We start from the raw sequence: 22,534 nt of genomic DNA, 5'->3' as shown, positions 1-22,534 counted from the left end.
TTGGAGGAAAAATCAAATCAACTGCTAGTACAATTATTGCCGGCGTAGCGTCTAAAGCGTGTTAAATGACCCCTAGTATTAGAGCACCTAGCGCTGGCACTGCTGATGACCTACGGATGGCGAAACAAATTGTACACAGCAACATGGAGCAGTATAAGATACAAGTGAATAGCCCAGTTTCTGAAAGAGTATCTTTTAAGCATCAAGCCATTGGATCATCAAGCTTGATTTACAGAGGTATACACATAACTGGTCGATACCTCTGCAGTGTCTCTACCCACAAACATTCAAACAAAACAGCTTTCCTAGTTATTGGATCAAGATCTTCAATTATAGAAGCACTATGGAAGTCTGATTTAACAGCTGAAGAAGGCACGGGGCTAGTCTAGACTGGATTAATCTTTCTATTACGAGACGTCTTAGATTGGCTATTCACATTTTTGGCCCGAACGCTTTTGTAAGTAATAAACATACGTACCTGTCGAATTAACTTCTATATTAACCTTATGCAATGAACTTCTATATTTGTGTATTTTCATTACGTATACAAGGGGGTTCTGCCCGTCGTCAATACCTCGCTCTTTGCACTAAAGCTTGAACTTTGTCCCAAATCTTTAAGAATGATCCCTGAATCACAAAGGCCATGGAAAAAATTGTTGAAATTACTAAAATTACGTTAGCGTAAAGAGCAAGGTATTGTTGAGGAGATGAACCCCCTTATATACGTAATATTTTATGTTCGTTTCAAGTTTTAATGCTGCTAATTACTTCCATTTGATTTTTTAAAATCTATTTTCTCTTTTTGGAAAGACCCTCCCAGTAATCGCTTACCCGACTCACCCCCACCCCAACGAGAAATACATATTTATTAGGTTTTTGACTAAGCTGAACAGATGGGTATCTAAAAATTTTGATTCAGTGACTTTGGAGAAAACATGTGAAGGGAAGGGGACCTAGATGCCCTTCAATCTCATGCGTTCAATTTATGCGTCGATGTAGAGATTTCTTTGTTTAGGCACTGCAAAAAAACATTAGAAATAGTGGTAAATCACTAAGGGTTGCAAACCTGGAATACGGGTCAAAATTAGGCATTTTGGATTCTCATTGGCTCCAGGCAACTTTGTGCTGCAGGCCTAAGTAGTAGTGTTGACCCAAGGTAAGTCTCAAACCTATCAGAGAGAAAAAAAAATTGAGTTTACCTATCTGTTCAGAAATAGGTGGTGGCAGCAGTAGAAGAGGAACCAAGTGCTACCTTTGTATCTTCAATCACATGATTTTGTTTCACACAACTTGCCAAATATATAGATTTTTGCTAAAAAGTTGGCCTTGAAGAGCTCTGATGGACTGGTTACGGGCCCCATATGTCATCTGATCATACGGATTGAAATTCCTGCCTAATTTTGGTTCAAACAATGTGCAATATGCCAATCCATCTTCAAAAAGTAAGCAGTTGGAGAGTGCATTAGGAGCCATTGGCTCATTTTAGTTCTTCAACCTTATACATTTTAATTCCCCCGAGATTTTGGTTCAAACAATGTGCAATATGCCCATCTATCTTCAGAAAAGTAAGCAATTGGAGAGGGCATTAGGAGCCATTGGCTCATTTTGGTTCTTCAACCATATAGATTGAAAGTCCCCCAGGATTTCGGTTCAAACAATGTGCAATATACCATTCTATCTTCAAAAAAGTAAGCACTGTGAGAGTGCATTAGGAGCTATTCGCTCATTTTGGTTCTTCAACAAAGTCCCCCGGGATTCTAGTTCAAACAAGCTCGTACGTCTGATTCAAATACGTTGAAACGACGCTAGAATAGTTTTCACTTGGCTACCTTATCTCCAAGGTTTTATCAGTAGGTATAAAAAATATTTAACTAAGAAAACAGAAAGATGATTACAAGAATTGGCATATCGTCAGATGATGGCACCGTGAAACCTGATAAAAAACAAAACAACTTATTTTGCAAATAAGAAAAATACTTTGATGTAAAACAGGCTTTTATTTGAAACTCCGATATCATACAAACTTACCGCCTGTCTTGTGTATCACAGAAAGGGGTACGCACACAGGAAATTTCTTTCCCGTGTTCTTCCCCCCTATTTAATATACATAGTGTTCATCTGACTTTCTCTCTGTTATAATCAATAACACTGGAACCAATTTCACATATTCCAAAGCCAGAAACTTGGATAAACATTAGACAAAAAACACGGGCCAAAATTTAAAGGAACAAAACAAAAATATACTAATAGAACGGCCAACAACCTTAAAGTTAGAAGAAGACACTCGGTTCTCACACGGCAAAATATTTGTTTTCATTCACACTAAAATTAGACCGTATTAAAGACAAAAATAAACCTAAGGGTATTTAAATTGAAGAACAATTAAAGAACAATTAAATCTAATACACATCAATTACCGCACTCACTAGCTGATATACATATTTGTATATCTAGAATACTTTTTTGACTGTAAAATGTAAGAAGCTTTTGTAGTTACAGAGCACTGATTTTAGTTTGCAGAATGGACTTAAATGGAATAGGAAATGGACTTAAATTATAAAAAACTAAATTGGAGGTTCAAGTAATTAAAAGACAAATTTTGGTAGTCACTTAATAGCATCTATAAACACTGACAAGATGAGAAAAATAACTCTAAACACGGGAATCAGACATATTAGCGGGGAAAGAGGTAGCTTTGGCCCGTATCTCCACTAGCTGTTAAAAAATATGCACTGATTTTTTTTCACAATTCGGATTAATTTACATTCATTATACTATTTTTTTGCGTTCTTGTAATTTTTGCATCAGTCCTCGTAGTAAATCTCTAAGCATGTGGCTGACAATTATCAGTAGACAATTGCCTAAGCTTTCAGATGCCTTATGCAAGACAACTAATTTCAATTAACGATTTCTCTCAAATTTAAAATATATCCTATTGAAACTCCGTCAGTGACGCATACAGTAAAGGTTTCATATGGTGCCCGAGCGGAGCAGCTGATCTCAAGATATAGCAGTGAAAACGGCCATAAAAAAAATTGGATGCGGCCGTAGGGAGTAAAGGATAGCCATAACAACGATACAGGACACCAATTTCAAAACACAAGTAGCAGACCGTTAGGAGACAATGACTAGCTTCCTAGAAGTGCTTATTAAATGGTGCTTGACTTTTGTTGATAGGAAAACGAAGGAGTTAAGAAGATTTTACAAGGTGAAATAATTTAAAATCCAAGAAAGTTAGATAGATTCAAGGAAGACAAAATAAAATAAAGGAAAGAAAAAAAAGAAAAAAAGAAGATAAAACAGGAAGACAGGGTATTATGGGCATTCCTGCACACAGGATAGGTTTTTGTCAAGAGGTTCTTCGATATGAAAAATTGAATTTTCAGAAAAAAATGAAAAAGCAATATAAATGGATCTTAAGGCCCAAAACAACCTTTTTTTATACTGAACAGCCCCATCCCACCAAACAAGACTTCATCCAAAGATTAAAACGCTGTCTATAGATAAAAACATTAGAAAAAACATACATGAACAAAATATATAAGTTTTTAAGTGTAAAAGGCCGATCTAAAATTCCTTTGTCTTATAAAATAAGAGATAAGGTACACGAGGAGGACTATGTCGCAAAAGAGTTTTCTCATCAACCATTTTAATAGCTGCATCATCGTATCGTATCCATCGCTGAAGCCCTGGATGGTAGACGTCGGCCACGTAATGTCCTTTGGTTGCCTCTTTTCCATCATGGTAAATGACAGCAAAAAGTTTATAGTTGCGCTGCTTGTTACTCATTTTAGCTTTAATGTTAGAAGAAAGAACGTCTACAAAAAAAAGAACGTTTTTAAAGGCAAGACAACTTGGATAAAAAATAAAATTCATGGGCTCCCCACCTGGCGTCTGAAGTCTCATTGCCGTCTAATAAAATACTCACTACGGCTAATGACTGAATAAAGTTTTATTTTTGCTCTGTTTTAACATAATAAATTTAAACAATTTTTTTCAGCTAGGAGTAAAAACCGACATTAAAACTAAAAACATAACGAAATTATTCCGTCTATGAGGGGGATAGGCTTCTCCTTCCTAAACCCTTGCTCTTTACGCTAAAATCTTCATGTTCTGAAAGAACACTTTTCATTCAAATTCTGACGACCCTTGTATTTGAGCGGTCTTTCTTCAAGAATTGAGACAGAAAAAACAAAGTTTAGTATGAAGAGGGAGGGGTAGCTCCTTTCATATACGGAATAATGCCTGGTCGTTTTAAATTCCAATGTCGCTTCTTACTATCAGCTGAAAAAAAAATTGTATCTTTAATTTCTGACAGTTCTTCAATCATGCCCAAAAATTCTTTACCCATGTGTAAATATTTCCCTGGAAACTTCCCCAGTAATAGAAATTCTCCGTGGAAAGTACCCCTCTCCACGGAAAGTTCTCCCTCAAAATGTCCATAATCTCCCAAGAGTAAATACTACATGTGAAGGATCGGGCAATTTTCGTAACTTAAAGCCCATTCTCCAAGGACTATGGAGGGTCGTGTCATCCCAAAACGCATAGTTATAGAACCTTTCAACTATAATGAATAGAATGGATATCTAAAGATTTTAATTGGATATCCTTGGAAGAAATGACCATGAGAGGGGAAATAGTTGCTTTACAATATTTTCGGTCACTTAAAAAGGGTACTAGAACTTTTTATTTCCGTTCGAATGAGCCCTCTCCTGATTTCCTAGAACCACTACTTGATATGAATACCCCTAGAAAAAAAAACAAGAAAGAATCTAATGGTGCGATTTTCATTAAGGTCACTTGACTTTTTTGGGAGCCCCCCCCCCTTCAAAAATCAGGCAACCTTTCTCAAACTCGTAGCTTTTGAAGTGCAAAGTTAAATTTAATTAATTTTAAATATTTGGAATCAACATAAAGAGCTAATTCTTTTGATATTTCTATTATTATCAAAATTCCGCTTTTTAGAGTTTTGGCTAATATTGGGTGGAGTTACTCCTGACTTACAGTTAACACAAACCTGGACCACAAACTATTTGAGGAAAATGCAATAAATTTCACAGTTTCAATCTGGATGCCTCAGCTAAACAGAAGGATACCAGTAGGCAAACAGTCAGAGACATCCCATTTATCAGTCCCAAATAGTTAGTGAATAAGAAGTATATTCAATTATCAAACCGTTCGTGGTAACGAGCTGTAGTAAGGAGAGACCCGGCTCAATATCAAACGAAACTATAAAAAACGGAATTTTTTGCTAAAAGATACATAAAAAGAATCGGATTTTCATGCTGATTTTAAACATATAAGTTTCATCAAATTTAGTCTTCGTCATCAAAAGTTACGATCCTGAGAAAATTTGCCTCATTTTGGAGAATAGGGGGATACAACCCCTAAAAGTCATAGAAGCTTAACGAAAATCACACCACCGCATTCAGCGTATCAGACAACCCTAAAGCAAAATTTCAAGCTCCTATCTACAAAAACGTCGAATTTAGTATTTTTTGTCAGAAGACAGATCACGGGTGCGTGTTTATTTGTTTTCTTTTTTTTCCCAGGGGTCATTGTATCGACCAAGTGGTCCTAGAATGTCGCAAGAGGGCTCATTCTAACGGAAATGAAAAGTTCTAGTGCCCTTTTTAAGTGACCAAAAAAATTGGAGGGCACCTAGGCGCCTTGTCACGCTCATTTTTTTCCCAAAATCAACGGATCAAAATTTTGAAATAGCCATTTAGTTTTAAATAGTCAAAAACCACAATAACTATGTCTTTGGGGATGACTTACTCCCCCACAGTCCCTGGGGGAGGGGCTGCAAGTTACAAACTTTGACCAGTTGTTACATACAGTAATGGTTATTGGGAAGCGTACAGACGTTTTCAGTGAGATTTTTTGGGTTTGGGGGTGGGGTTGAGGGGAGGGGGCTATGTGGGAGGATCTTTCCTTGGAGGAATATGTTATGGGGGAAGAGAAATTCAATGAAAAGGGCGCGGAATTTTCTAGCATTACTATAAAAAAAGACAATGAAAAAATAAACCTGAAAAAGTTTTTTTCAATTGAAAGTAAGGAGTTGCATTAAAACTTAAAACGAACATATATTATTACGCATATGAGGGGTTCTAAAAATACTTTAGCATAAAGAGCGAGGTATTTAAGAGAACATAAATACCTCCCTCTTTATACTAAAGTATTTTTAGTAATTTAAACTATTTGTTCTACGGCCTTTCTGATTCCGGGGTTATTCTTAAAGAATTGGGACAAAACTTAAGATTTAGTGTAAAGAGCGAAGTATTAACGAGGGGACAGACCCCCTCATATACATAATAAAAATATAAGAATATAAAAGTTTGTTACGTAAGTTAATTCTTAAGTTACGTATATTTTTTACTAACAAAAACGTTTGTTAAGAATTAAAAGTTTTAGTTGCCTTTTTAAGTAACCAAAACATTTGAGGGCAATAGGGCTCCTTCCCCACCCCTTATTTCTCAAAATCGTCGGATCAAAACTAAGAGAAAGCCATTTAGCCAAAAAAAAGAATTAATATGCAAATTTCATTTTAATAATTTATGTGCGGAGAGCCAAAATCAAACATGCATTAATCCAAAACGTTCAGAAATTAAATAAAAAAAAAACAAGCTTTTTAACTGAAAGTAAGGAGCGACATTAAAACTTAAAACGAAAATAAATTACTCCGTATATGAAATGGGATGTCCCCTCCGCAATCCCTCGCTCTTTACGCTAAAGTGTGACTCTTTGCCACATTTCTACTTTTTAAAACAATTAAACACTTTAGCGTAAAGAGCAAGGGATTGCGGAGGGGACAACCCATTTCATATACGGAGTAATTTCTGTTCGTTTTAAATTTTAATGTCGCTCCTTGCTTTCAGTTAAAATTTTTTTTATTTTATTTAATAATTTAACAGACCGAGAATTGAGTAAGAAAGACGTTGAAATTCAGAAGCTGATAATTACAAAAGCTGATATTTCCACTTTTATTAGTTTATAAGGTACAATTTTAAAAAGAGAGCATTATTTTGCAGCAATATACATAAATAATTCGAAGATTAGTGCAAGATCATGTTATGCAAACAAAAACAGTTAACTGCCTTAAATTAAGCTAAATTCCAACAGTAATTTACTATTCTCCATCTGAAAAGAAAATAACAAATATTTATGATAAGTATCATTTTGTATCCCTTAAACACTTGACCCCCCACTCCCTTTGAAATCACTAAAATGCTTTAAATAAATTATGTTCCTTAGGTGACTAAAAAAAAAAAAAACATTTTTTTTTTAACTGCAAGTAAGGAGCGACATTAAAACTTAAAACAAACAGAAATTATTCCGTATATGAAAGGGGTTCTCCCCTCTGCTTCGCTCCGCTCTTTATACTAAAGTTTGACTCTTTGTTACAACTCTACTTTCTAAAACAATAAAAAACTTTAGCGTAAAAAGCGAGGCGTTGAGGAGGGGACAACCCCTCTCATATACGGAATAATTTCTGTTCGTTTTATGGTTTAATGTCGCTCCTTACTTGCAGTTAAAAAAAAAAACCTGTTTTTTTACATTTAATTTGGTGAACGTTTTTCACCGCACATGAATAAATGAAACGAAATTTCAATATTAATTTTTTTTTGCTAAATGGCTTTCTCATAGTTTTGATTAGAAAACTTTGATAAGAAAAGGGCCGGGAGAAGAGGCATAGTTGCCCTCCAATTTTTGATTATTTAAAAATGCAACTATATTTTTTTGATTTTTTTACGAACGCTTTTGTAAGTAATAAACATACGTACCTGTCGAATTAACTTCTATATTAACGTTATGCAATGAACTTCCATATTTGTGTATTTTCATTACGTATACGAGGGTGTTCTGCCCGTCGTCAATACCTCGCTCTTTGCACTAAAGCTTGAACTTTGTCCCAAATCTTTAAGAATGACCCTGAATCACAAAGGCCATAGAAAAATTGTTGAAATTACTAAAAATACGTTAGCGTAAAGAGCAAGGTATTGTTGAGGAGACGAACCCCCTTATATACGTAATGTTTTATGTTCGTTTCAAGTTTTAATGCTGCTCATTACTTCCTGTTGATTTTTTAAAATTTATTTTCTCTTTTTCCAAAGACCCTCCCAGTAACCCCTTCCCCGACTCACCCCCACCCCAACAAGAAAAAGTCCCCCTGAAAACGTCTGTGCATTTCATAATAACCATTACTATACGTAAAATGGTTAAAGTTTGTAACTTGCAGCCCCTCCCCGGGGGATTGTGGGGTATCAAGTCGTCCCGAAAGACATATTTATTAGGTTTTTGACTAAGCTGAACAGATGGCTATCTCAAGATTTTGATTCAGTGACTTTGGAGAAACATGTGAAGGAAGGGGACCTAGATGCCCTTCAGTCTTTTTGGTACTAGAACTTTTGATTTCCGTTAGAATGAGCCCTCTCGCAACATTCTAGGACCACTGGGTCGATACGATCACCCCTTGGAAAAACAAAAACAAAAAACAAACAAATAAATAAACACGCATCCGTGATCTGTCTTTTGGGAAAAAAAATTCACATTTTTGTAGATAGGAGCTTGAAATATCTACAGTAGGGTTCTCTGATACACTAAATCTGACGGTGTGATTTTCGTTAAGATTCTATGAATTAAAAAAAATTTAAAATCAGTGCCATGATTAGACAAGACTTAACTGTGGTTTTTGCAACAATCGCCATCTAATGAAGCAAACTTTTGACTACTCGTCTCAAGCCAACCGTTTTTACTGCAAGGGTAATTCACTTTTGAGCACGTAACATTTTCACCCACAACAAATGAAAGCAGAATCGAGTCTTAACCAGCCCGACACTGAAGCATCCCTCCACGATTTAGAATGTGCAACAAGACTGTCACCAGCGGTTTCCATGTGAGAGGTTGATTACCACAGGGTGAAAAAAAATTACTTACACTCGAAGTGTCGAGTGCAAGTCACGTTTTGAAGAGAAAGCACAATTTACTTATGTTCTATGTTAGAGAAAGATCTGGCTAAAGAAAGGCTCTACAACAGAAATTCTTATATGCCTCAAAGAACACCTAAAAACAATTTTCCTTGAGCTCTACAACGCGCTTCGCCAGCACTATGAGCCCAGGAAAGTAAAAGAAACACTAAGAGGGGCTGACATTGTCTTACTGTCCGACTTTGCTGAGATCTTTGCAATCAAGCAACAACAAAATGAACTACTATTGTCTACTACAGTAGTCTTAATGAGAGTTTTGCATACATGAGCTATGCAGTCGTAATTGACGACCTAACCCATGACAATAAATGCTTTTGCAGCTTGTACCAAGATTTGTGCCGACTATTTTCGTGCACATCATTTCCAACATAGCATTATACATCACTGGAGTGATGGTGTTGCGAGTCAGTACAAGAATCGCTACACGGTTGGTGCACTTGTTCATCACACATCAGTTTATGGGTGTCCTGGAACTAGGTCGTATTCAAGAACAGCTCACGGTAAAGGTCCCATGGATGGTATTGGAGCCGAAGTAAAGGGAAAGGTATGGCTGAAAAATTTGCGAGGCCAAGTTATTATTAACACTGCCGAACAGTTCTATAAAGCCCTGAAAATAGACGAGACTTCTATTATGGTCCTTCACCTCGCTAGTTCAGGACTTGAAGGTATTCATTCATCTCTTGAATCCTCACGCTGGTCCGCCATGAGGGAACAGCCAATTTTCAAAACGCACGAGATTCATTTTGCCACTGCAAGCAGTGAGAAGACACTACACATGAAATTTCATTCCGTCTTCTCATCCATCTCATCACCTGGGCACTTCTATAGTTATGATCTTGAACCATTGGAGACTGCAGTTGTAGGTCCTAGCGAACCCGAAATCGCAAACGCCAATGAAGAGAAGGATGACAGTGAAACTCCCCTCAAAGCACCAACTGGTGGATTTCAGCACAAGCATTTAATGGCGGGTATGTCCATGACAGTTGCTTAAAAGGGGAAAGGGAAAAGAGGAAGTATGTGTGAAAAGTTTATGTTGCAATGATTGATACACTTCGTCCACATTCTGTTGAAGTGGTCTTGCTCAGAAAGGCTGGTGATTCTCTCTACTGCTTCAAATTTCATGCCAATAACCGTGATAAATCGAACTTTCTAGAGTGGCCCAGATTCTGCCAACTTTTACGCACAAACTCATATTAGGTAGATAAAGATTATTAAAAAAAAAAAAAAAAAAAAAAAAAAAAAAAAAAAAAAAAAAAAAAAAAAAAAAAAAAAAGGAATTACTCGTTCAAACTAGGCAGGTATGTATTCTTTTGTGGAGGCGCGAGTGTAAATTCTTTAAAACAGACAAGCAGCGAATTATATAAAACTTAGAGGAGATTATGAAACATATAGATAAAAAAATTTCAGGGATGATGGGGGGGGGGGCTAATATATCGTTGAAATCACCTCAAATATATTTCTGAAAGTAAATTCCATAGTAAATAAAAGAAACAGAGAAGAGCTATAAATACACCCATCTCAAAATCGAACTATATCTTAATTACCTTCTAGAAACTACCTAGCTCCAACCTACCTCTGTACGAGTTGCATGTTTTTTTGTTTTTTTCAATATTAACATTTCGACACTAGATTTCCGAATTTAAGCTACAACCCCTAGATCTAGGTGGTCTCTGTGAATCCATAAATCGGTCATTTTCTCGCTCAAATAGTAGTATATTCGGCAATTATTGCGGTCGACAACTCAAACAATGGTGTAAAAACTAGCCATAACAAGTAAAACGAAATGCCTTTAACAGTAATTGGAGAATATTCCCTTTTCATCAATTTAAAATTTATCTATAGTAAAAAAAATTGCGTTAAAAACAATCTTATCTTTTCTAGAAACCAGGCATTCTAGTGGAGGAAAGATACGGATAAAAATGGTCAAACCTCGGGGAAATTACAACAGAATTTTTTTTTACACCAAAATGTTCAGAAAAATCAGTTTAATCACACAAAAAATTCCCCCCAATCTCCCTTGCACAAGTATCCCAAATTTGCCCTTCAAAGGGATAACTGAGGGGAAAAATCTGACTTTTGTGTTTATAAATATTTTTGAGTTTAAATAGTCGTTTCAAATCAAATCAAGTATGCCGACTCCAAATCTGAACTCAGATTTTCCTTTTTTCCGTACCCTAATGCCCATTTCCACCCTTAAAGGACGGGGGGGGGGGGGGGGCAAAACTCGAAATTAAGAGGTTGTTGCATTATTTGGCCGTTTCCTTTCGAATCAATGGCGGTGAATTTGAAAATGAAGTTAAAAACTTGATTTTACGTGGTCAAGTACCTCATGTTACCTAATTCGGCTGTGAAATTTGACCTACGTGAACCAGTTATTTTAATCATTTGTCGGTTGATTCATCATTTCCTATCAAGCTAGGAATGGCGCCTTTGAATATGAGTCTCGAACAGTCTAATTTCAAACCAGCATTCCTGACTCCCCCTCCAGTTTGCGGTTTCCATTCCTTAGTGTCATTCTTCAGGTGATCTAATTAGTAGAAACCATCTACCAGAGTACTTGCTAGATGATTGGCGTGTTCAAGGCTATATACAAAGTTTGTGCCGTTTTATTTACTTCCGCAAAAAAAAGACAAAATAATAAACTGGGATCCACGAGCGTTGATTAGAAGTATTTAGTGAGATAGTGTTTAAAATTATGCTTCTGATTTTGGGAAAGAGCGGATATTGGATTGTGCCTGGATTTACTGAACAAACAAGTTGGGGGATGAAATATCCCCAATCAGTCTCTTTTGAAATAGTATAAAATAATCAGTCTCTTTTTCTTCTAGAACCGTCAATGAAGAGAACATGGTCTGCCCAATATGCCAAAGCAGCATCAAACCTGGTGAAAACACTGCCATATTATCCGAGAAAGGAGCCGATGCCGTGAATAACGCAAGCAAAGAAAGAGGTAATAGCATAGTTGAGACGACTGGAAATGAAGTCCACACCGCGTGTCGTCGTAACTTCTGTGACAGACGTCGGATCGTCAGAGAAAAGAACACTCAAATGAAATTTGAGCAGAAAGAACCGGTTGCAGCCCCCCCCCCCCGACCAGATCTTCAGGTCCACGCTTGGATTTTTCGAAGAACTGCCTATTCTGTGTTCAAGCAGTGAAATTATGCAAGATCAAAAGTCGTGAATTCGCTGAAGCTTAGGCAGTACGAACTCATAGCTTCGACTACTCGATTAGTAAAATGTGTAAGAGCAGGAACGATCAGTGGGCCATGACAGTGCTTGGTCGGATAAATTAAAGGACTTCTGACCTTCATGCAGAGGATGCCATTTATCATCAAGTATAATCAGTGAACTTCAGGACAAGAAAAGAGATTCCACAGAAATTCTGTGATCAAGATTAAGTGAGTGACGCACCTCCACCAAAGAAACAGAAGGGAAGACCATGCGATAGTACAAGGAAAGCCGCTCTCGAAGAAGCACTTCGGTGCTATGCCAACAGTGAAGAATCTGTACCTCTGACGATCATTTTAAGAAAAATGTCTCATATTCTCTCTGAAACTGACTGTGATAGTTCGGCCTACAGCTTTCGTCAAGCCAAGGATTTGCTAGTCAGTGAGTATGGCGAACAAGTGGTTGTGTCCGATTCAAATGGGAAAGAGACACTCGTAACATTTAGAGATACGGTTGACAGGATATTACGAGAATTTCACCAAGAGGAGAAAGCAGATAGTGAAAACGGAGAAAGGGATCAGCTCATCAAAGTCGTTGGAAAGATAAGAAGTGAAATCAAATCCATTACGACAAGGAAGGATTCCTACGAATTTCTTAACGAGATATCGTCAGTAGAGAAGTGTTTGAACTTCGTTTGCCCATTTCTTTGTATACTGCTTTCATCGATAGGGGTCGACACGCCTCGTCTAATATCTTCTATCGGACAAATGCAGACATGCAGACCACGTGGTTTAATGTCTTCTGTACAAATAGGACTGGCTTCACAGGTGCGTCACCATTTCTCATCCCGATTTTTAATTGACACACTGCACAATCTTGGCTTCTGCTCTTCTTACTCAAAGGTAAAAAAAAAAATTGAGAGATGTGCAGCAGTAAATCAAACGTTGTTGGAAGTCCGAAGAGAAAGCACGTTTTTTTCAGTATGTAGGAGACAACATCGATCATGATACTGCTACTATCGACGGCCTGAATATCTTTCATGGAATGGGACTTATTGTAGTGTCCTACACCTGAGTTGCCGGCAACGGAGCTTTCAGTGCCAAGAAAAGAAGTAAGTGGAGATGAGATGAAGTCAATCGGCACCGTGCCATTCTACACCTACCAAAAACCCGCCAAGTCGCAACCAAGGACTTTTGTTTGCTTGACAAACAGTGGTGACACTCATGACAATGAATGGAAAGGTGAAACGCTCTGGCGCATCTCTGGCTTTTTCAAAAGCTCATACATGAGCTGGTCGGCCTTTATGTGGTCAATACACCAAAAGCTACCTCATCCGGGAAAGTCGTTTATTCGTTTTTTGCCAATGATTAACCACAACCCAAGCAATATCTCCTGTTTTTATTCTACACTTGTGCATACTAACGAGCGCGCTAGTCGAGCTGGAAAAACTCTAGTCATTACCTTTGACCAACCAAGTGTATCGTCGATGCAGAGCCTGACACAAGTGCTTTAAGAAATACAATTGTTGTACTAGGTGGATTTCATACACGCATGAGTTTTCTAGGAGCTATTGGCTTCCTTATGGCTGGCTTGGGAATTTCGGAAATCCTAAGTCAAGTATACACGCCTAACACTGTGCGCAGTATGTTACAAGGCAAAGCTGTCTCTCGTGCTGTGCGAGGCATTGGTCTATTGGAGGTAGCCCTTTAAGCGAACGTTTTATCATCAGAACTGGATATGAGAGCGTTTGATGGCAATGTCATGCTACCAGAACCCCTTGAAAAGGCAAAACAGGCGTATGACTCGCTCCTTGAACAGGATGAGGATGATAAGGAAGACGAGCAGGAAGAAGAGTTAGCTTTAGGTTGTGCTTTAAAATCAAAATGTTCATGTGATTAATTTACCCAAACGTTCTAAACGAGTCCTAAACGTTCCTTTTTATAACTGATTGATCTGAAGTTTAGATCTCGATTAAAGAAGTGGTTTTTCAAGACGTTATACTTAACAACCCCTCATATTACAGGCCCCTTAGAGGTGAAAATGAGATAAATAGTTAAAAAAAACCTGCTTTTTAACCTCATATCTGGCAATACGGTACTTTATTTGATATAAAATGATCTTTTAGCCACAGGAATCCGGAAAATAATGACCTGCATACTTTACCCCCCCCCCCCCCATTCTGTCAAGGTAAAAATTGATACTGGGGTACGAAAAACTTAATTTCTGACGTCGGATTCGGATTCGGACTCGGACCACTTAAACCCAAAAATACGTCCAATTAGAAATTTGCGATTTTCCCCCCTTCAAGGGGGGGGGGGCTTTCGGGTACTTGTGCAAGGGGGATTCGGAGGTATTTTTTCTGTGTGATTAAGCTGATTTTTTTGAACATTTTGGTGTAAAAAAAAATTCTGTTGCAATTTCCCCGAGGTCAAACCGTATTTTTCCTCCACTATTCAGAATTTTCGGATATTTTCTATTTGTCTATCATGGTTGCATTAATATCTGTAGCCTAGTAAAGAGTAAACCACAGCTCACAGTAACTGAAAATTATAATGCATTTTTTATATGAATTTTCGAATATAAAAGAATCACAATATGACACTGATTCGGGATGGTAACTATTATCCATGTTAAACTTAAAAGTAAACAGTATCGGAAAAAGGTGGGAATTGTGACACAAAGCTTAAAACCCCCCGAAAATGTTAGTGGCACGAACTATGGAGAACACCATAGATATTTTCATGTCTAAAAACCAAAATCTGTAACTGTGGGCTTTCAATCCTACCCCTCAAATTTGAAACCCGAGAACATGATATTTTAGCTTAGCCTGAATATCACTGATGCGTCGTCTTTCTTTCCGGGGCTAGCAGGATACTGAAACACCGTAAAGAAGTGTTTAATTACTCATTTTAATAATATTACTTATATTTATACATAAATACGCATAGTGATGGCACTAAAGTCAAATACATTTTTTGGAAAATTAATAAACATATTTATCATTATTTAGTCACCTTTACTGATATTCATAAAAACTAGTCATTTTTTTTCCTTTTATTAGAGATTCTTTTCTAAAATTAAGAATAGGCTTAAGAAACAAACTGATTTGTTCAAAAAGAAGCTGGAAAAAGAGAAAGGAGTAGAAAATATACTTAAATGCACCGCATACATTTTGAACACAACCATCACTTTGTTGATCGTTTTTTATAAATTACAGTCCAGTACCAAGACCATACTGATCTGTAATTGTAAGTACTGTAAGTAGTGAAGAAGCTACTTCACGAAGTTGAAGGAAGCTTTGACAAATATTTGTTTGAATTTTCATAGATGGTGCTAAAAACAAATGAAAGCCCCATCTTTTTGCTTCATCTAAGCACTAAGATTTTATAACTGAGATGTTACTTCTTTATGGTCAGATCATTATTTTTTCCTTCATTTAAGTAGAGATCTGGTAAGATCTCGCAGCTCATTGATTTGAGTAAAAAATCTAATATTTCTGTCAAACAGAACAATGAAGAGAACTTTGATTGCAATCTTAGTGAGGTTTTTGAATCACTAATCAGAGTAAAATGAAACAAGATGTAAGAAAGGGGGGAGGGCGGGTCTAAGAAGTAAGTCCAAAGTATTCAGATCTCTTTCTCAGAAAAAAAGGGTCTAGGAAGTCAGTTCAAAGTACTCACGAGTCTGTTAATATCATTTTCTGTCGAAAGATGCAGTCTTCGCCCATCAAATAGCTAAAAAGGGGGGGGGGGCAATATGGTAGGCAACAGAGTTAAAGTTTTAAAAAGTTGGCGATAGAAACGCAGCTTAGTCGTTACAAATGATGAATAATACTAGAACTACGTTGCACGGGCAACGTGAGGTGTTGCGGCAAGCTTTGTTCAGCTTCGCCAACCTTTGTTCAGCTTATGTTTATGTTATTTGCTTATGTTCAGCAAATGTTTTGCGAGAGCAACACTTTGGTTTTTTTCCCCGTTTCGATTAAACACTGAAGTTGTTAATCTGTAAGGATCTTAAAATAAGTACTAAGTACACCAACTCACAAAAGTTACAAACCCCTCATTGCAACTAGCAAAAGTTGCAAACCCTCATCGCTGAAGACGATTGTAGCCTAGCAGCCAATTATTACTTACAAGTCCCCTACATGTCTTATCACTCAAAGCAAATTAGTCTTACCATCAAATACACCAAAAACAAATAATAGGTATACCAACTAGCAAAAGTTTCAAACCCCTCATTGCTAAAGATGATTATGAGCTAACAGCCGACTGTAGCTTAAAACTCTCCTCTATATCTCACATTTGGTATCGGCTTATTTTTGGTTTCAGTGTGTACCTTACTACTGAAGTTGTCAGCCCCTTTAAACTTTCAAACTGTTATATCTCATGAAGGAATTTTTCTAACAAAAAATGATGACATAAAAATTTGTCTCAGTTTAAAAGTCGACTTTTTTGCCGTAGGCCAAGTTTCTAACGTCATTACTTAGAAAGGAGTAAAGGTTAAACTCTAATTTCTTTAGCAATGAGATAAATTTTAAGGTTTAAGAGGCGCACCTGATACCATTTCTCTACCACAATTCCAAGTACAAAAAACGAATGATAAACTCAGCTGAAATCACAAATAGAAATGGGTAGAAACAAAAGATTTTTGGCCCCAGGCAAGAGTTCTACAAAGATTTCCAGAATGCAGTCATATTCATCAACCCGGACTAAGGTCCACACTTTTCGTAAAAGTCGCAGAAGTTAGACCCATACCACTTTCTCGGAATAAGCTGAAATCGGTATGCTAGAAAAAAACAACAACAAAAAAACAAAAAAACAAAATAAAAAAAACGACAAAACGAAAGTGTTGCTCTCGCAACACAATGAATCAAATCGTCGTGCCATGTGAGCTTGAACTTAATACTGGAAAGACTGAGGTCATATTTTTCAACTGGAAGCAAGCTTCACCAGAAGAAATTCTTCTTCTGAGCAGTAGGATCAAGGCAGTTGATCACATAACTTACTTTGTTCTTCCGACCAGCTGTTCAATAAAGCACGTAAAACAACTCATGTGAACTAAAATGAGTTGTTGTGAACAAAAATTGAACAAAAATGAGATGTGAACAAAAATTGATTAAGCATGGTTCAGAAGCGTAGGAACTCTGGAAAATGGAGGATTTGCTAGATGTTTTCCAGAGAAACTGCCAACAAATTGTTTTGGGTGCCCGACAGACTGACTGTATCTCATAGTAGGCTGTGCGAAAAAAGTGGTGCAATCTAGCTTTCTAGGGCTACAATGAAAGGAAGTATGAGATGGCTGGGATACGATATGCGGATGAAGGATAACAGATAGCCAAAATTTGTACTTGTCGGCCATTCGACTAGGGCCAAACGAAAAGCAGGTCGTCCCCGAATGGGGTGGGAGGATGTTATAAGGAAAGATTCAAAGGAACTGAGTAATTCTTGGGATTGTGTAAAAAGGGAAGGCTTTGAATAGATTAATATGGAGGAGCGTGTGTGACTGTGTTAGCCTCAGGCAGCTTTGGTGCTAAAGTGAGTTGTTAGTAGTAGTAGTAGCAGATGGGAAGAACCAGCATCTCTTATTTTTTTTCTATATTGCTATCGATCACACAATAAGCTTGAAAAACTTATTGTATATAGAAGTTTGCCATTGCAACATAGAAAAAAAAAACATCAAGTGGAGTTTGATATTTATTCCCGCCAAATTTGCAACTGAAAGTGCTTAAAGACTAATTTCCATTAATTGAATTTTTGTGTCCCATGAAGGACAATTATTATATTAAGGGAACTCGATATCTTAAAGAATCCCCCTATCTCATCCTTTATGCAATTTCTTAGTTTTGTGGGATGGTATTGCCTGAACTTGTAGACTTTGAAGAAGAGGTCTAAATAAATGACAAAATACTAGAAGCCGACGCTTACTTTACCAGAAATCTTGGAAAAACCATATAACTTCTCCCGTTTTGTCCCGAAGATAAATATATTCAGTTTAATGAAACTTGGACCATTAGGAGGTGCGAACTCAATTTTTTCCATTAAACGGAGTAGAATATTTTCTTTTCTAAAAATGTCATACCATATCTGCTAGAAAAATACCAAAGACCTGCTCGAAGGAAACAATCTTTTAACAATTTGGCAGTTTTAGAAGACTATGGTGCTACCCGCTTTGATTTAGAACCTTACCAAAACAAAGGACGCAAGATTTCACTGACTTTTCAATCAAATATCATAGTCAACCCAAAGATTCTCAGTAGCACTCGATGGTGGCTAGTCACCTAGAAGAATTCACTAATGGACCATTTATCCTTGAGACGGCCAGCCAACACCGAGACTCACAAAACAATTTTAAAGCACTGACTCTCTTTAAATCCTACAGGTTATCGCTTTTCATTGCAATTAATTCAAATAAGCACTAAGGAGTACGACCTTAGATTGTCGAGAATCAACGATTACATTAAGAAACCAAAGGCTTTAAAAGGGGATTCAAAGTAAATAATTTTTTTCCCAGCAAATATTTGTAAATAAAACAAACTGAAAAAGTTAAACAGAAAAAAAAAAAAAAAAAATCCAAGACCTAAAACTGAAGCAAAATTAGTTTAAACACCGACTTAATTGCTTAAAATCAATTCTTATTTAAAATATCATATTAAAAGCTTATAAGTAACAGATATGACTTCAAGGCATTTTTAATAATCGATAGGAAAGCTAAATTAATGCAGGTTTTATGGTTGCGGTTAAATTGAGCGTTTTATTAACACCAAAATGACTATCAACCATAAAAACAAAAATCTTTCTTTGCACTTAACCCCCCCCCCCCCACCTCACTGTCGACGTAAGAAATTTTGACTGCGCATGACTTAGATGGACATCACTTCAATAATCACTTTTACTTCCCTTATTAAATTTCAAGATAAAACTTCATTTTACCAAGAAACTTTCTACTATTCATAAGTAATTATAAAATCTTTATTCGGGTATATATTTGCTAATGAATAATCTCAGATAAGTATCTGATAACAAAAAGTAAGCTAAGATTATAATATTTCATTTGAATTCCATACTGAAAAGTATTTATACTTAAGGTTGAAAACTTCCCAATAAGGGCAGCATTTTGGGTGAGAGAATGGCGTTAGCCATTTTCCATCAGCTGCCGATATCCTGGTCGACCAATTTGTCATAATAGCACAGGACAGTTATCTTGGAGGCAGAAGTTTCCAATATTCTGGACAATGCACCAACTTAAAATCACGAATTGTGGCAGCGTATACATAAACATAATTTTTCCCTCAAAAATTCGAACTTGTGTCTGCCTCTAAGAGGTTAAAATGGAATTGGAATTTGGCTAATTTTGTACCTAAAGAAATATAAGAACACGACATGAAAGGTGATGTATTCGGTGCGGCTGTTACCATATTGCTTCCTACCTTGTTCTTTAAAGAATCTCATATTTTCTCTGGCAGGTAGTGTCTTTATTCTACCCTATCTTGAAAAATCTACCCTTTCTCGGCAACCAAAGACTCAGTAAACTTACATTTCAACCGATCTTGTTATGTAATGCCACAAGTTAGGCTTGTGACATACTAGGCAATGCTAGTAGCATTGATAAGCATCTACAATTAGCATAAAATTGTAGATGACTAAAATCTCATCTAAGACTAGGGGTTACGACCACAGCATAGGGATGAACGAATAACGAACACGCTTAATACCAATGAGAAAACATAAATGGAGTACACGATTAGTTATGTAAACCAACTCATTCTAAATATTTCAAAATCATCCAATATAACAAGGACAGAAGCATAAGCCGAAGGGATATAATATGTACTAAAATTATCATATGACTCCAATAGTTCAGCTTACTATAAAGGACGAATGTCTTAGAAAGTGGCAATACTGACCCCCTGTGTAAGTTTTCACATATTCAAAAGGAAACTACATTGAAACAGAAAATACTACTTCATTAGCATCAAATTACTTTGTTTGTGTGTTTTTCATGTCTGCACTCCTCCTAACCAGAAAATACTCCTTTATAAATCAGAAAAAGGATTCACCCAAACCGATGAAATATGTAGGAAACTGGAACACCATCTTTGCAAATTTATATACTGGACAAAATTTGTTATTCAAAACTAGATATAGATGGCCTACCTCTCGTAATCTCCAATTCCAAAGGAAAATCAATTCTTTTCATAAGCTTTTGGCAGCCTCCGTGTTTATCATACAAGAAATATTTTAAGTGGAGCATCAAAATAGGGGGAAGTGCTTCAAGTGTCGTTTGGCGAGAGGCCCTTATCTCCTTTTTACTCTTTGGATCAATATATCCAACTAAAGGCTCTTTGACTACAAGCATGTCCAAGGCTTCGTTGACTGTATTGACTTTCTCATTCTAAAATAAAGAAAATTAATGGACCTGCAGTGGTGCAGTTGGTTTCATCTCAGCTCGGTAACACGAAACTCAGAATTTGATTCTGTTGATGAGTTTATTTGAAAGAGTTCCCACGTTAATTCAAAAAAAGAAGAAGAAGAAAATTAACAGAATGGGATGGACCAAACCTCTTTTTTTGGGCTAGCAGCGCTTTAATGAAACCATTTATCGCATATATATATATATATATATATATATATATATATATATATATATATATATATATATATATATATATATATATATATATATATATATATATATATATATATATATATATATTTCTAAAATCATATTTTTTTGGGTAAAACATATCTAATCCCCACAAATTGAAGAATCTTGCCATAAACAGCGAAAAAAACGAAAAAAACAACAACAAAACTTATGACAAGATCTTTCCTGGTGTTAACTAAAATGTGTAGTGATTGGCGCCAAGCTCAAGTTTTGCCTTTGTCTACAGATATCATAACTTAGAGGTTAAAAGTTGAAAACTCATGATATGATAGTGTAACTCGGATCATTGCTCGTATTGAAGGGGAGGGGGGAGGTAGGTCAAAACTAGCAGTTTATAAAGTGTGCTTAACAATCAGATTGGATTGAAAGGGATTAGAATGAAAAAAAAAAATCTTAATTAACAAATACTGAATAGCTGACACCGTCCCCTTCCCCGAAGACCACTTGTAATAAATATTAGAGAGCATAATCTCTTTAGAGCATAATTTTATTCATCTGCAAGAAAGTCCATGGCCATATGTTAAAATAGCAGAACAAAAACATTTTTTACATGCCTCTGATAACGTAAAGAAGATTCAAATAAGGAAACGACGAAAGAAAATCATCAACTAAAAAAAAAGAAATTGGAGAAATAGGAGAGAATAGGGAAATATGAGAAATAGAAACAAGAGAATAAGGAAATAGAATAGTGAAACAGAAACACTTTACTCTTCTTTATCGTTTTATAAGGAATAATCTTTTCACTGTGGTCTGGAGTCCAGTAAGATACACAGCTTCACCAATTTTACCTTGGATTATATTCCACATATAAGGTGCAATAATTCTCGCAATATATTATCCTCGAGTTATATGCGAGATTTCCTGCATAGTGCCTGCAGAGTCCAAGTTCAAAACTTAGAAAATCGCTATTTGTACAAAAATGAAGTTTACAGAGGTCAGTATATTATTGAATTATTTACAGATAAATTTTAGACATTTCTTGTTTTTTCAATATCAGAGTGCTTACTTTCGAAAAAATTCTCAAACTAATTATTTATTATCATCCTTGTGAAAAAGAAGATTTGAAAATTATAAAAAAAAAAGATAAACTGAGAATCTATGATATGAAGTTGCTTACCTACAGTTAGTACCTATAAAACACATGGATAAAATACAGCCAAATAAACAGTCTAAACGGTTTTTCTTGTAAACTAAATGCTTAAGCTGGCGCGACAAAAACAGAGATCTAGATGAATTTGCTGATATAATTTTAATATGCTTCTTCCATGGCAAATTCTCATCGATAATAAATCCCAAGTAATTGTTTCACGAATAAACTCTAAACACTACTTTTTGTGTTTCTATCCATGTATTTTCAGCATGAGGCTAATCTAGGAACTCCCATGACACTGTTTCCCATTCAAAAAATAAAACCAATTGATGGGTAAAGACAAGAAGCAAACCACAAGCAGATAGTACCTACCTGTGCTATAAACATATATAGTTTTATTTGAGAAGTAAAATTTATAAAAGCAAAAAATCATCGATAGATCCTTGGGTACGCTACATGTCAGTGGAAACAGAGGAAAAAGTTTAAGGATCCGGTCATTCAAGTCTGCTCTTTTAGTCAATTACATCTTTTGATGGTCAGTCATATCGAACACTTTCTTTAGATCCAGAAATAGACCACAGGGGATGAGCCCCAAGTCAAACGATGAGATAATCTAGACAACCAG

The 22,534-nt window shown here is 36.3% G+C and overlaps 1 protein-coding gene across 1 annotated transcript; it reads right to left on the bottom strand.

Annotated features, from left to right (window-relative positions):
• Positions 1 to 1,977: 1,977 nt before the first annotated feature.
• LOC136025337 (ubiquitin carboxyl-terminal hydrolase 10-like) lies at positions 1,978 to 20,542 on the bottom strand. Its single transcript, XM_065701260.1, has 2 exons — positions 20,309 to 20,542; positions 1,978 to 3,818 (listed from the first exon to the last, which is right to left on the bottom strand). The coding sequence occupies exons 1-2, from the start codon at positions 20,508 to 20,510 to the stop codon at positions 3,568 to 3,570; spliced, it is 453 nt and encodes a 150-aa protein (XP_065557332.1). The 5' UTR covers positions 20,511 to 20,542; the 3' UTR covers positions 1,978 to 3,567.
• Between the last annotated feature and the right edge of the window lie 1,992 nt (positions 20,543 to 22,534).

The sequence above is a fragment of the Artemia franciscana genome, chromosome 3 (genome assembly GCF_032884065.1).
Source record: "Artemia franciscana chromosome 3, ASM3288406v1, whole genome shotgun sequence".
In the NCBI taxonomy this organism is placed as follows: Eukaryota; Metazoa; Arthropoda; class Branchiopoda; order Anostraca; family Artemiidae; genus Artemia; species Artemia franciscana.
This window is presented reverse-complemented; position numbering and strand designations above follow the sequence as displayed.

Bases quoted from the DNA above. Each gene is read 5' to 3' on its own strand.
- LOC136025337 (XM_065701260.1), bottom strand. From the start codon at position 20,510: ATGCTTGTAGTCAAAGAGCCTTTAGTTGGATATATTGATCCAAAGAGT. The intron at 3,819-20,308 runs GTAGGCCATCTA...TTTTTTTTGTAG, and splicing joins GGAATTGGAGATTACGAGAG to ACGTTCTTTCTTCTAACATT.